A 13,992-nucleotide genomic window follows, 5' to 3' on the forward strand; every position below is an offset into this window, starting at 1 on the left:
ACCAATAGAAATATATTAAATCTAGGGTGAATTTGGTAGGTAGCCTAATTTTAAGTATAATGTCATTTTCATCAATTTCAGTGAAGGTCCACCCTAGATTATATTCATGTCATGTTCAGTTTTTTGTCACAAAGTAATCTCAAATGCTCCAAATGTTGAAAGGCAACCAGCCAATTAACAACTTAATGTTAAATTTACAAAAAGGAAAGAAAAAAAAACTATTTTTAGGTTCAAAATTAATGGATGGCAATATTGTAAAGGTATAATATAATTAGTTACGGTGAAATTAGGGATGAATATAGATGAGCTCATCCTCTTTGCACTCTCGCAGTCCAATTTCCATTATGTTGCCACCAGTTGAAGAAGTTGGTAATATATCACAACACTGCCTTCTGGGAGCCTTCAACTACCGCATTCAAAACATTTATTTTGTTATGATAAAACAAACTTAAATCTAATAAGTAAGAAGCAAATTTTCTTACGAAATACTATATTTTTAGGGTGCTACTTTAAAAAGTTCACTCAATATAGCAACTTTGACCACTACTAACCCCAATATTCCTAATTTTGTTGGTCTATACGAAAATCGAAAGGAAGTATCTATACGTAAAGAAACCATAGTAATTGATATTTTAACAAATATATACTAATCTAGAAAATGATTTTCTCTAATGGACTTTGCTGTCAAAAAAAAAAAAAAGATTTTCACTATGGCCAAAAAATTCTACTAATCTATCCTATATTTTGTTATTTAAAAAAAAATAAAAAAATAGAAAAGATAGAATGAAGTACTTGTCTGATATTGGGATCGAGTCTTCTTGAAAACACTCTAATCTCATGAATTTTGCGAGGCGATGTAACAGGATCGTAGGTGCAATTCTCGTAAGCTTGCTTATAAACACTTTTAATGGTTCCATCATGGCTACTAGAAGAAACATGTTGCATGTAGAAAGTGACAGGTCGTTGGCAAGGATCACGATGAATCTCTCTTGTGTTGAATGTGTAAACACTTGCTAATCCGCCTGATTTTTGCCATGGTCGGAACGTCTCTTGTGCCCGCAAAACATCCCGTAGAAACAAATGCCTGCCATCAATCTAACAATTGAAACAAACATTTAAATTTTGAATTAATAACATTACGTTATTGGAGTCCTGAACAAAAAAGGGTAAAAAAGTATTAACCTGAACAGTATATCCCCAAGAGACGGAGATGGTCCAAGAGTACCAACGGTCGTAGCAAACGGATAGTTGAAAAATACGGAGAGGGTCGAGTTGTACGGCGGAGAAAAGGTGGCGGACCGCGGAGAAAGTGGTTGAGTTTGGAAAGATTGGGTCAATGTGAGCCATGTGGTGTAGTGACACCAACGGTCTCGTTGAATGTGATGTCAATATTCCCAATGCATTTCCTCTCACATCAAACTGCTTCAAAAATAAAAACAAATATCTCTAATCAGTTTTTTTTTTTACTAATAACTATTAATTACGTACATATAGACTTTAAAACCTGATGGAAGCCAGGCTCTTTAGACAATCCAACCCCAAGCTCAAGCACACAAGCATAAACCCTAGAGTCTCCTCCGTACAAATGTGGATATCGTTCGATACAAGAATCGAAATTTCTAGCTAAAACATTAGCCAATGAGCTGCTTAAAGCGTACCCACCACCCCCGAACGCCATGTCGTGTCCGAACATAGAGTTCTGGTGATAAATCTCCGAGGTTGATCCTATGTAATACCATGATGTGTGGTCGTATTTGGAGAGAGTTCGAGCGAGGTTTTCAGGAATGAAAATCGTGTCGTCGTCTCCAAATACGTACCATCTTACTTCTTCTGAGGAGGTGTTGAATAGCCTGACAGTTTCTAGAACGCACCGCGCGATTCGGATCGCGTTTCTGTCACCGCCTCTCCAAGTGTACCTGTAGACGCTTGTCTCATTAGGCCGATTCGATTTAACTGTACCCTAATTTGCAAGTTAAATTGATTAAGGAATAAAGTAGGAATATCAACTAATTAATTTCTGTCTTTAAATTGTTTTCATATATAAAATTACAAAAAAATGTCACAATTCAATATTTTAAATTTATATATCCTATACTTTAAATCTTTAATAGACGTTAAACTAATAAATCGCAAACTATACTTATTTTTAATTTATGATGAAACAGAAGTTGAAACTTTTTTCTGACTAAAAAACAATAAACAAATTGAACTAAATTACCTGAACCGGGAAGTATCTTGGGAAACACAAACCGGAGGAAGGAGATATGAATCTGTGTGGTTTTGAGAAGACGGCAAGGGACGCTCAACAAAGACGCAGCCTCTCATTTTCTGAGCATCCCACCAAAGCTTAACGTATTCTCTACGTGCACGCCACGAGATCGCGCTTGAGCCTATCCCAAAGACGATGTGCTCGATTTTTGTCGGGCTCTGAGATTGATCTTGATCAGAAGATGAGAAGTATGCATGAATAGAGTTTTTAGATTGAAGTCTTGAGGCCGAGATGAGGAGGTAGACCAACAAAATGAATACAAAAAGTAGTATGCAGTTTACCATACGCGTCACGATAGTCGAAGAAGAAGACGAATAATATGTTTTCGAGACGGGTCGAAATGGAAGACACATATTTATGAAACAGAACAAATTTGGGTTATAAATGAGTGGAAAGATCTTAAGTGGACTATATATATATGGTAGGACGGTGGCAATATATATTAAAGTGTTTGTAGCAGCGGCGGAGGAGGAGGGTTGATCAGAGGGAGAGCAATGGAGTCATGTTAAAAATGGTTTTAGTGTAAGGAATTAATGCTGACTAAACTATATGTAAATAACTAGTATTGTGATTAGGCACGGAAGCTAAGGCGTAAATAAAGAAGGAGTCTAATAAATTATACTAGTAATACGTTTCTTGTACTTTGTATTTTTTCAAATTAAAGTAATGTACATCTTAATTAATTGGAGATGCTTATATATTTGGTAAAGGAATCTATTACTCGACACATGTCAAATTATTCTCAATTCACTTAGTTCCATACAACAATAAAAAAAATTCTTAAACGAAAAAGCGAGTTTTTTTTTATTAACAATAGAGACATTTTTACTTAACAAAAAGAAACAATAGAGATCGTTTTTTAAATTTTAATTTTGCCATAACAATATAGAATTCTTTTCTACTTTTGGTCATTAATTAGCAAGAATGCAAGATACATGTTATGTTTTGTATAACGAGTATCAAATACTCCATCTGCTAGATTTATGATGATATAATTATTATATAATAAATGACAAAAGTAAATCATTAATTTAATGTTTAGTAAATGATGGCTAGATCTCGTTCCTAACTTTATTTTGGTCAATTGTAAGATTTTAAATCGGACTTGTCCAATTAAGGCTTGGTTTTTATTTATTATTGTTCGATGGTTTTTTAAATGCTCATATATTATATTCCATATATAGTTATTACTTATTACACACTAAAATATTGAGACGAGACGAAACAAGCAACGTTTAGTAACGTAAATTTAGCTGTCCTCAACATGTGCAGTGTCACAAGATCCGAGCCGCAGGGAATATTAATATATTTCTAAGACAGTTGAGTTTTGTTTCGTGAGAAATGATTAAAGAACTTGTTATTAGGAAAAATTAAAAGGCCATGACAAACACGTATCTTTAATTTGCAAAAGAGGTGGTTTATATATTCTTGCTTCTTCTCCAATCGGCTATTTTTTTCTTAGCATTCTACTGTATGTCCACCAATCGATTATTGTCACATTTATTTTTAAAAGAGCTATATGATGAAGACAATGGTTTGAGAAGAAGAAAAAAAACTTGCCAAGTTGCAGGTTTAAGTCTTTGAGAAGCAACTCCCACAGAAATTCATTCAAAACTTAATCGATCAAACAAAAACCAAACCAAACCAAATTTAACCGAACAAAAACCAAATCAAACGAACCGAATTAACTTTCGGTTAGAGTCTTACCGAAAAATTTAGTTATTGTTTTTGGTAAAATAATTTGACAGTAACTGCAATAAAGCTCCTTTAAGAAATAAATAAATGTAAATAATAAAAGAAAAAAATAATTTTGGAAAAAAATCTATAGAGTGGAATCAAAACACTATAGTAGAGAACTAGAGATCGTTTTGACCTCTCTGTGAACCTTTGCAGTCCTTTAAGCGTGTGCATCCAGTGGATATCGATATCTCGACCAATCAGACAAAACCACTGAACTACAAAACACCCTTGGCAAAACAAAGTCCAAAAAATCATGGAACCATAATGATGATGATCATCATATATATTATTGCAACCATCTTTTTATTTTCCTTATTTGGATATCACAATTGAGCTTGGTTATCATTAGCTCATGTTTGTATTTTCCCTTTGTTAATATCATTAGCTCGTGGGTCATAGTCATAATCAGCACCAGCTTTTGTAAATCTTCCTTTCATTCTTTTCTTCGTATCTGCTGTAGATTTTCGAGATTCATATCTAATTTGTTTCCCAAACCTGCATTGTTATAAATTTGAACTTGTAAGTACGTATACACTTGCATGGAGTTATCTACCTATAAGTATAATGAGGTGTAATACCTACTTGCGTTTCTTCTTCTTTTCGAAATATCTTTTCTTGGCCTCTTCTCGATCTTTCGGACTAAATCCCTTAACAGGTACAAATGTTTGATTCTCCCATGGTAACATCTCATCGGTAAGTATCAACTGCGATTGTCCACAGTCAAGTTGAACAAGAGCGTTAGGGAGTATTGCAAGATCATTGGTCTCTTCCTTTGCTTTTGAGCCAATCATTTGGTTTATAAAATAATCTTGAGAACTTGCATTAGCCAAAGCTTCAGTGTTGTAATCTTTATGTATATCCGATGACATACCAGATGCTGAAGTTGGTAAAGTCTATTACACAATGAAACAAAAATATATAAATAAGTCAACCATAATTAAAGATAATTAATATGCGACAGAATTAAAGCTGATGTTTACATTGGTCGGCGTGGTCTCTGAATTGTCTCTTGCTAATTCATCGATTAGCTCCGTGAGGATCAAATCTTCCTCGGGGTTATATTGTTTTAGGTCTAATACTGCTGCCTCGGCGCCATCAAAAGTGTTCATCAAAACATTCTCTATATCTTCTTTAGTTTCGTAGCTTTTGAAGCCTGAGCATGAACTATCCTGCGTAAAAGTGACACACAGGAAACAATGGAACGAGTTAAGCAAACATATATATCTCATAACAATGAACAAAACCCCTCTTTAACAAAATAAAAATAAATAAGTATATACCTTAGGAATTATGTCCAAATAATCGGGCTGAAGCGTCAACACTTGTTGATCACTATAATTCTTTGTATGATCTTCAAATATTTGAAGGATTTCAAAAGATGATGATGAGTCCTCATTATTGAGAGGTAAGGAACCAAGGGAAAATTCCCAATTGCGATCGATAAAAGAAGATGAACAAGACGAAGAAGAGGAATCAAGATCCAGTGGAAAATTATATGCCGAATAATCACTAGCATCGTTTCTAAGAAGAAGAAGAAAACGCGAGATTACATTGGGATTTGAAAAGCATGATTGGCATAGGCACAACCCTTGTTCAAGGGATTCTACAAGAGCGGTCTGCGAAACGCAATTATTACACAACGGAATCCGCGAATAGTTGTAATTGTTTACACTACTCTTAGAGTGTAACTTCAAATCACATTGAAGACAAAGCCTAGCCAAATGCTCGCACAATGGTGATCCCATTTTTTACACTTAATTTAAAAACAAAAAAAAAAAAGAAAAAAAAAAGATACGAACAGTGTAAAATTTGAGATCTATAGATTTGAAAGAAAGAAAGGCATTGTAGATATGAGATCTCAAGCTTGTGCTTCTTTTATACTAATTAAGAGTTACTTTTTACACGTGGTAAATATCGATGCTGTGTTATGAATTAATAAAAGCATATTGATCGGATTCCGTTTGCTTGATAGGGTTTTTGGGGTGGCAGATTGGTAAATAGTAGGAAACTTTTTGGACGAAACCGTTAAAGACAGCTTTGTTAGAAATATGACGAAAAAATCAAATCAATCAGCGAAAATTTCGAATTTTCAAGTTTATAATTTAGAATAAGAAAAAAATATAACAGAGAATTTAGATTAAGATTGGTTAGAAAGTTCTTAACCTTTCGAGTCTAAATATAATTTAACAGTTTTGAATCTCACTGTTATAACGTTTTATCCTTGATTTTCATCTATATCCATCTGTTATATTTCCCTTGCAGATTGCATGAACATTGTTGAAGAAATTTCACCAAAATTCACAGTTTATAATATTTCCCACATGAAATTTTACTGTGACTAAATCATTGCCACGCCATCAGAGAGTGGCCTTCATCTAAGCTTAGAATTAATTATTAAACGAATTAAATATTTTGAGATTAGAAGAATTAGTAAACTTATACTAAATAATTGTATATTAAATATGATATTAAGCATGACTTTAGAATTTAGAGTTATAATATTAGTTAAACCAAACCGACCCGAACCATTCGGGTTGTAGAAAAGTTTATGGGTTGGGTGTAGAGTTTGGTTCAGCTTCGTTTGGTTCAGTTGGGATCGGTTTGAGTTCAGATGGTTTAGTTTTGTTTGGTTTGGTTCGGTGAAAATGCCGAGCCCTTGCTACAATAGACGATATGTAATATATGCCAGAAACAATGGCATGAAGGAAACACACTTTGCCTCCAATAGAGAACACATGGTTGTTTGTGAATCTACATCTTATTCTTGACTCTGTGTTCGACCATATCCCATTCGCAAGGATCAATGCTCCAAAGATTCCTACGACCCTGTTATCAATTAACCATCATCGTGTCAAACTTTAAACCATAATCCAATCAAGAGCTTTTAACAAATGTTTTTCTTAAAAAATAAAATAAATAAATAACAAATGTTATTGGTTTGAATACGTGATAAAACGTTAATCTTAAAACAATATGGTGGAATGTTTAAATACTGATTATTATTTTTGTGAAATCTACTTAAGTTTACTACTTACTTTTATAAATCATGATATTTATCCATTTAAACACGATACAGATCATATATACAGAGAATCGATTAAAGTTATTACCAAATGAGAAAAAGGCATGCCATGTTGAAGTATGTAGTGATCTTATTCTTAGGTAAGGCGCCGAGTGCTTGGAATAGATTGGAGATAGAGCATCCGATCACATTGGCACTGACATGAGCTGTTGCCAAACATGACACTGCAATTATCCCTAACACGAAAGCTGTTTTGCTTGGAGCTTTACACTCGAGCTTATCGTGCTTCACCTGCCAAAAACACAATTCAACCATCAACGTCATCATCATCATAATCACATTTCTTGATTAAGATATATATATTTTACATATTGTTGGGCGGCTTGGGCTTGTAATCCGACGAAACCAGCGACGATATCTAAGCCTACAGTCAAAACAATGCAAACAATGATGACGGTAATTATGCATCCTTTCTTCTCCGTTCCTTTCCCCTCTTCCATTCTCTATTATAAAACAAGTTTTGTCTTCTTGTTTTCTTGTTTTAAGAGGTTAAAGAAAAAGGGTTAATCAAGAAGAAGCGATCAGATTCCTTGTTAAATTGAGAATCTTGTGTGAAAGGTTTTTTTTTTAAGTTTAAATAGAAATATTATCTAAACAAACCTATTTTAATTGTTGTTTTACAGTATTATGACATGTGGGGTAATTTATAAGTTATAAGATTCTTATACATGTTTACATGGATCTAATACTAATCAAATCGTCACACTTGTCCAATAGAAATAAGTAGATATAATTAAAGTAACAAAACAATAATATCTTTCACCAAAATCTATTTAAATACCTATAGATATCTATTTCACAGTAGTTATAGAAGATAAAATTACAAAAAACAATCAATCCAAAATAAATTTTCACTCTTGTTAACAAAGTTATTATTATTAGTGTAGTCTTTTAAAAATTATATATATAAATCAATACAAAAATGAAAAATACAAAATAAATACACAAACGTTATGAATTCATAATAATATCTAAAATCAATTTAGCAATTCAAAATTTGTGAAATATTCTACTTCTAACAATACACATATTTATCAGAATAATCATCATTTGTAATATATAGAATCATAATATCTATGATGATAATGTATCATTTACACATGTTACCCTAACAGCGATAAATTATTAGCTTCAGTATCAAACATGTGGAACTTAAAAATAAACTGACACGGAGGATCAGGCAAGCAAAACAACACTTGAAGGATTTAGAGCCTCAAGCATTTTAAATCAGATAATGCTTGATAATTTTCAGACAAGTTATTTCTTTGGCTTTTTGAGCCCTTTCCTAACCATTATGTGATGATATTTGTATGCAGAGAGGAGAATTTCACATGAAACAACCCCCAAAATCCAAACACACAAAATAAGACATCTATCGTGATGAAATGTCCACCAACATCTTTGAACTATCTTTTTGGGGTAAGATTAACTTGGATCAATATAATTTGTAGATAAGATCGAAACTGTAGAAAAGTTCAACAACATAGCCTCTACATAACACTACATAAACTTCTCTAACGTTAAAACTTAAAACCATATGAAAAATCATGAATTGTTCAAAAAAAAAGCACTATTTACATATGGGTCCGCTAAATATAAAACAGTTTTTTTTTTAAATATAACAATTAAGGCTCCCGAAACAATTACAAGAAATTAATTCGTTTAAATTAGGGTTCTACGTAAAAACCTTTTGACGTTACAGAAGGTGAAGAAGAATACACACTATACCTTTTAATACATGAACGGAGAAGGAGCAAACCCTGGCGATGCTATATGGTATGTGATTGCGTTTCTCCTGCGCGCATTCAACCAAAATTCATATTTCTCATATATACTATCAAACAAATATTTTATGATAATGTCATCATCATCTACAAAACATCAGCAAATAAAATGAATTGGAAAATAGAAAAATCATGAATTATACCAGGCGCTCTTCAGTGTCGTATATCTGCGGGAAAACGACGTCGTTTCTCTGGCTACAAATTTACCAAAAGAGCGATGAGTTTCTCCGGCGAATACGGTGGTGGATCCGTCTTCGGAAATGGCAGAAAGAGACGGCCGCCACCGTTGGGTTCCGTCGATCCTTCTCCGCTCCGGAAAAAGCGGCGCGCGGCGGTTAACACTTGGAGAGATCGTCGTCTTCATGCGCGCGTGAGAATCAATCGCGGTTGAAGAAGAAGAAGATGATTCCTCTCGTTCTGCCGGAGATGAAAAACATTTTAATTAATTACTCTTTTTATTTTTTAATTATATTTCTGACTGGATTTTACATATTATTTATAATTTGCTTAATTTCGATTTCATTTAATGCAAATGGATTTTATTTGCTTGATTTTCGATTCTTTTCCATATGATTTTTATTTTTATTTCCTTTGTTTGTAATAGATAAAACGTTTCAGTTTTGGTTAAGTTGTGTTTTATCCACAGTCTGTTAAGCTTTTCTAACAGTATTTTGTCAGTCACAAAACGTATTTAATTCTATTTTTTGCAACAAATATTATGTTTTCTTTTCTTTTCTTACATTATCCATTGCGATTAACAAGGATAATGGATTATTTTCGGATGACAAAAGAAAAGGATAATGGTTTTTTTCTGAATTTGTCCAAAGTGATTAAAAAAATCATAGCTAATTAGTAATGTTAGGATCTCTAGAATGTAAAAATATTTTTTAAAAAGATACTCTAAAAACTATCCTATTTCACTCTTTTCTTTTTCAGTAACTGTAAAAGTCAGTAAGATACTAATCTCCATCTATTTGTCAAATTTCATCTAAACACGTATGATATCTTATAATTTTGATATCTAGATACGGCCAACGTTTACTTTGTCAACAAACAGTCAACGTTCAATTTTTTTTATTTTTTTTTGAGATCTTTATCAGTAAAGATTTTTTTTTTTTTTTTTTTTATCAGTATCAGTAAAGTTCACACCGGAACATTTTTCCAACTTTCTGTTCACCTACTTAGAAGAATCGAACTACTAACATTTCGTTGGCACTTGGCAGTGTAACCGTCATCTTGAAAATAAAATTCACTCCAATAAGGGATTTATATATTTGACCATACATTTTATTAATACACTTTAAATTTTTCTCTTTAACTATAGGAAACTAAAACTTGAATTTTGTTTACAAGTTTACACTAAAAACATAAAACGATAAAATGAAACAAAAAACAAAATTTTGAAACCAATAATTGTCAAGAAACGAGAAGGGTATATAATTTGTATGAAACAAGACTATAAACTATAAGTTTGTGTCAAAAAAAAACAAAGACTATAAACTATAAGTGAATCATATAACGTGTCATCTATTAGTGAATTGGTTGTAGTAGAGTCATTTTGAATTCCATATTGCATAATGGTAGGCCCATTTAAGCCCATTTAGCTAAAAGTGACATAACCCCTGCTCCAACAAGAAGAGAGATATGAGCCATGATTTGAAGTCTAGTGTTAGACTGCATCTTAGGGTGCATAAAATCTGCTGCGAGAAAGTCCACTAGAGACATATAGATGAGGATGCCTGCAGATGCAGCGTTAAGGACTCCCTGTACGATCAGAGCCGTTGGACTCGAATCATCATAAGAGCTTGAAATTGCCATTCCAACCGCGATTCCTACCGGCGTCGTTACAGAGAAAAAGATCGACATTATTGTAATTGACATACAATTGAAATTTCCCTGCGAAAGATATGAGTTAAAAAGATCAGAGACACACACAATTGAGAGTAACTTTATGAATTAATCAGCTAAATTCGTAGATTAATTTTCCTTGAATGCACTTATTTTGTTATAAAGGAATTCGTTTACATCCAAAATAACTTTAGATTTTGGTTTAGAAGACACATATAAGTAAGCCAGGTCCGATGTTATAATTTAGAGTGTGTCAGATTATTTATCTGATTATGTCAAATGTTTGACAAAACAATAGATTGTCTATACATCTTTTGTCAAACATGCATTCAGAGCATATATTCAACTCTTGGATGCATTCTACCAAAAAAATTTTTAATAACTCTGTCTGGTCTAATTCATTTTAAACTTTATAGTGTTTTTTTTTTGTAATTTAGTGAAGATATATAAATATCTGACAAAAAAAGGTTAAATGTATATGTTGAAAAAATAAGTCACTGTTTGAAATTTGCAAGTGGTAGAGAGTAGAGATAAGTCAAAGAAAGCCGAAAAGATGGACGCAAAAATCAATAGATAAATATCAATGAAAACTATACCTGTTTTGTGTATATTGATCTTAATTATGATTCTTCTATTAAAAGAAAATTATGAAAAAAGAGAGGATATAATTACCTGGGCGATGCAACCACCAAGACCAAGACCCTCGAAGCATTGATGAAACATTAAAGCAGCAAAGAGAGCTTTGGCAGTGTCTGGACTTTGTGATGCTCCCAGTGATATTCCTATTACCACTGAATGTACTATTATTCCCACTTCCAACACCTATTTTATAGTTATCAAAATTATTAAGTAATTAGCTTCACTTTTTACATAAAGCTAAAAGGATTAGGATTCTATGGAATCTACATGCAAACTCATGTGGCCTCATATGGACCCATCACTTATTATTGTATCTCTATTTTTATGCACAGTTTCATACACAAGAAAAGATTTCATCTTGATCTAATTTTAGGTTTTCCGACATTTTGTTGACTCACTTTCACTTCAAACTTATACTTATATGATACAACCCGTATGACTATTACCAGTAACTCTATTAAGAGCAAGAGTTGGTTTTTCTGGCTTTATCTTTTGGGGACCCTATAATTAATATGTGGACAAATTTCTCCCAAGAATCTTTTACCCGCCAGGACCAAAAAACCATGGACCTTAAAATTTTAATTTACATAAAGAAAAACTATATGATATATATATTAATGATATATGTAAGTTTTATATAATTCAATTAAAAAATATAGTTCTTTTTATTATGTCAAACCAGACTAGTACATAATCAACCAAAAAAAATAAGAGTATATAATCTACAAAATGCTAAATATGGAAGTTGACGACAAAATTACTTAAGAAAAACAAAAACAAGTTGACGAAGAAAAAAATAAACAATAGGCAAATGAAAATTCAGTGACATATTCTCAACATGGTCATATATATTTAACTTTTTTTCCTTTAAGAAAGTTTAGAAAACAGAGGTCAATTAAAGTAATTAATTAATAAATTAGTTAATTACCTGTGCAACAACTCGAGTCCGGTGAAGCTGAACCTGGGATTCACCAGATTCCACGCCAACAATCCCGTGCGTGTGACCGTGAGCATGCACGTGCAACCCGAGCTCGTCTCCACCGCCACCGCCACCGCCAGCGTCTTGTTCCTCACCGTCACCAATCCTCTTAGACGTTTTAAAATGCGCTTTATGGAAATACGACGTGGCAAAAGAGTCAACGGAAAGAGTCAAAATCGCAGCGACCATCGCGATAAAGCCTGTGAACGGAAACTCCCAGGCTTCTCCTTTCAGACACGGTGACGTCAGCTTCTCGTAACCTTCAGGCAACACATGCATAAACCCCGTTGCGAGGATTACGCCGGCGGCGAAGGCTTTCGTCACGAAGAAGAAAGTCGTCTCCGGTTTAAGCGACGGGAAGAACTTGCCTAGTAACGGAAACATAACGCCGATAACTCCGGCGGCCAGAACGGAAGGAATTGCGGCGATCTTGTATTTTTTTGCTCCGGCTTTGTTTGCCTCGTCGTCTTCGTGTGAACACTCGCATTTAGACTCGCCGGCGGATACGGCGATGAAGAGGAAGGAGATGAAGAAGAAGAAGAAGAGTAAGAGCTTGACGTTTTGTGTGATTCTCATCTTATCGATTAGGGTTTGAATTTGAATCTCTTCTCGATGATAATGATAAATGATGACGACGCGAAGAATGGAAGAATAAAGGACAAAATACGGGGGGAGATTGGGAGTGATCGATGTATTTATCTCAAAGTGTGTGTTACACAGTTATATAGTTATATTTTAACAGGTGCTGTTCTAAGAGAAGACTTATTTCTTTAATTTTTTGTTATATTATATACTTTAATATGACATTCAATATTTATTTTAATTTGCTTTTTTTTCTCTGTAGAACTCAAACAAGTTTGACTCCATAATTCAAAGAAGAAAATACATGAAAAATCACTAGGCCCGTATTTGTTTTTGTCCCTCGAAATAAATTAAAACATTTAAATTTTAAATAAAAACGAATGAACGTTAGTTGTATATTTCATAAATAATTTGTAATAGATGTGATTCAAGAAAATGATTCTAAAATAACTTACTCGAGGTTGTCAAAAACTGAGCAGAATTTTTTGTCTATCCTCATTCGAACATAAACAAATAATAATCGATTATTCGCAATCATTTTGGTCATGATGATCAAATGGCCCATGTGATCTGTGTAATCAAATTCGCGAAGAATCTAAACAATAATTAATTTTAAATTGATAAGAAAAGGGAAATGCGTATGCGGCCATCGAACATGTTGTTTTAAAAATTTTAGCCATGGTACAAAACTACAAATAGTTAGTCTTGGAGCTACTAATTTTTTATTTTTTTTTGTTAAAAATTAAATTATAGATAGTTGAGAGCTACTTTGAGGGGATGAAATAAAAGAAAAATCGAATCTTTAGGGAATAGATTTTTAAAAGTGAGAAAGATCCTCTACTACGTTCATACATGCTACGTGTAACTATGAAACTGTTTTTCTCGTGAATACTTTAAAAAATACGATTATATCTTAACAAACACTAAAATAAAGAGCTTAACTATATGTCGAGAGAATGTCGACATAAATTGTACGGAACTATCTAAAACACAATTTCCCTTCTCTCTTTACTTAAGCACATGTGAAGTCAACCGACTCAAACGTCTGATTATGTCGATATTATGACTC

The 13,992-nt window shown here is 33.1% G+C and overlaps 4 protein-coding genes and 4 long non-coding RNA genes across 10 annotated transcripts; 2 read left to right on the plus strand and 6 right to left on the minus strand.

Annotated features, from left to right (window-relative positions):
- Positions 1 to 37: 37 nt before the first annotated feature.
- On the minus strand, positions 38 to 2,810 carry AT1G05280 (ERV-F (C)1 provirus ancestral Env polyprotein, putative (DUF604)). 2 transcript variants are annotated; one of them, NM_001331536.1, is made up of 5 exons: positions 2,219 to 2,810; positions 1,505 to 1,916; positions 1,183 to 1,419; positions 793 to 1,095; positions 38 to 406 (listed from the first exon to the last, which is right to left on the minus strand). In NM_001331536.1, exons 1-5 carry the CDS (start codon positions 2,620 to 2,622, stop codon positions 287 to 289), a joined length of 1,476 nt encoding a protein of 491 aa, NP_001318926.1. In that variant the 5' UTR covers positions 2,623 to 2,810; the 3' UTR covers positions 38 to 286. The 2 variants fall into 2 exon arrangements, with proteins under 2 accessions (NP_001318926.1, NP_001321254.1); NM_001331537.1 differs by having other exon boundaries at positions 38 to 1,095.
- A 670-nt stretch (positions 2,811 to 3,480) lies between these two features.
- On the minus strand, positions 3,481 to 3,692 carry AT1G04373. The gene has a single exon (NR_138703.1). It is a non-coding gene; the product is annotated as an other RNA (long non-coding RNA).
- Positions 3,693 to 4,359: 667 nt separating this feature from the next.
- AT1G05290 (CCT motif family protein) lies at positions 4,360 to 5,770 on the minus strand (the record flags this gene model as incomplete). The annotated part of the gene is made up of 4 exons (NM_100408.2): positions 5,290 to 5,770; positions 4,990 to 5,178; positions 4,592 to 4,902; positions 4,360 to 4,504 (listed from the first exon to the last, which is right to left on the minus strand). Exons 1-4 carry the CDS (start codon positions 5,752 to 5,754, stop codon positions 4,360 to 4,362), a joined length of 1,110 nt encoding a protein of 369 aa, NP_172021.2. The 5' UTR covers positions 5,755 to 5,770.
- Positions 5,771 to 6,555: 785 nt separating this feature from the next.
- AT1G05291 (GPI inositol-deacylase C, putative (DUF1218)) lies at positions 6,556 to 7,640 on the minus strand (the record flags this gene model as incomplete). Its single annotated transcript, NM_001123760.1, has 3 exons — positions 7,400 to 7,640; positions 7,120 to 7,322; positions 6,556 to 6,835 (listed from the first exon to the last, which is right to left on the minus strand). The coding sequence occupies exons 1-3, from the start codon at positions 7,529 to 7,531 to the stop codon at positions 6,556 to 6,558; spliced, it is 615 nt and encodes a 204-aa protein (NP_001117232.1). The 5' UTR covers positions 7,532 to 7,640.
- A 536-nt stretch (positions 7,641 to 8,176) lies between these two features.
- On the minus strand, positions 8,177 to 8,495 carry AT1G04377. The gene has a single exon (NR_138704.1). It is a non-coding gene; the product is annotated as an other RNA (long non-coding RNA).
- Positions 8,365 to 8,602, plus strand: AT1G04383. The gene has a single exon (NR_138705.1). It is a non-coding gene; the product is annotated as an other RNA (long non-coding RNA).
- A 248-nt stretch (positions 8,603 to 8,850) lies between these two features.
- Positions 8,851 to 9,301, plus strand: AT1G04387. Its single transcript, NR_138706.1, has one exon. It is a non-coding gene; the product is annotated as an other RNA (long non-coding RNA).
- An 833-nt stretch (positions 9,302 to 10,134) lies between these two features.
- Positions 10,135 to 13,057, minus strand: ZIP5 (zinc transporter 5 precursor). 2 transcript variants are annotated; one of them, NM_100409.5, is made up of 3 exons: positions 12,291 to 13,057; positions 11,396 to 11,545; positions 10,135 to 10,771 (listed from the first exon to the last, which is right to left on the minus strand). In NM_100409.5, exons 1-3 carry the CDS (start codon positions 12,915 to 12,917, stop codon positions 10,466 to 10,468), a joined length of 1,083 nt encoding a protein of 360 aa, NP_172022.1. In that variant the 5' UTR covers positions 12,918 to 13,057; the 3' UTR covers positions 10,135 to 10,465. The 2 variants fall into 2 exon arrangements, with proteins under 2 accessions (NP_172022.1, NP_973762.1); NM_202033.1 differs by having other exon boundaries at positions 10,424 to 11,545; positions 12,291 to 13,006.
- Between the last annotated feature and the right edge of the window lie 935 nt (positions 13,058 to 13,992).

The sequence above is a fragment of the Arabidopsis thaliana genome (assembly GCF_000001735.4).
Source record: "Arabidopsis thaliana chromosome 1 sequence".
NCBI classification, from domain to species: domain Eukaryota; kingdom Viridiplantae; phylum Streptophyta; class Magnoliopsida; order Brassicales; family Brassicaceae; genus Arabidopsis; species Arabidopsis thaliana.

Excerpts from the sequence above, each read along its gene's own strand:
- AT1G05280 (NM_001331536.1), bottom strand. The coding sequence starts at position 2,622 with ATGTGTCTTCCATTTCGACCCGTCTCGAAAACATATTATTCGTCTTCT. Across the intron at positions 1,096-1,182 it reads CTTGGGGATATACTGTTCAG|ATTGATGGCAGGCATTTGTT; the intron begins GTTAATACTTTT and ends TTCAATTGTTAG. Across the intron at positions 407-792 it reads TCGATCCCAATATCAGACAA|TTGAAGGCTCCCAGAAGGCA; the intron begins GTACTTCATTCT and ends TGAATGCGGTAG.
- ZIP5 (NM_100409.5), bottom strand. The coding sequence starts at position 12,917 with ATGAGAATCACACAAAACGTCAAGCTCTTACTCTTCTTCTTCTTCTTC. Across the intron at positions 11,546-12,290 it reads GGACTCGAGTTGTTGCACAG|GTGTTGGAAGTGGGAATAAT; the intron begins GTAATTAACTAA and ends ACTATAAAATAG. Across the intron at positions 10,772-11,395 it reads TTGGTGGTTGCATCGCCCAG|GGAAATTTCAATTGTATGTC; the intron begins GTAATTATATCC and ends TATCTTTCGCAG.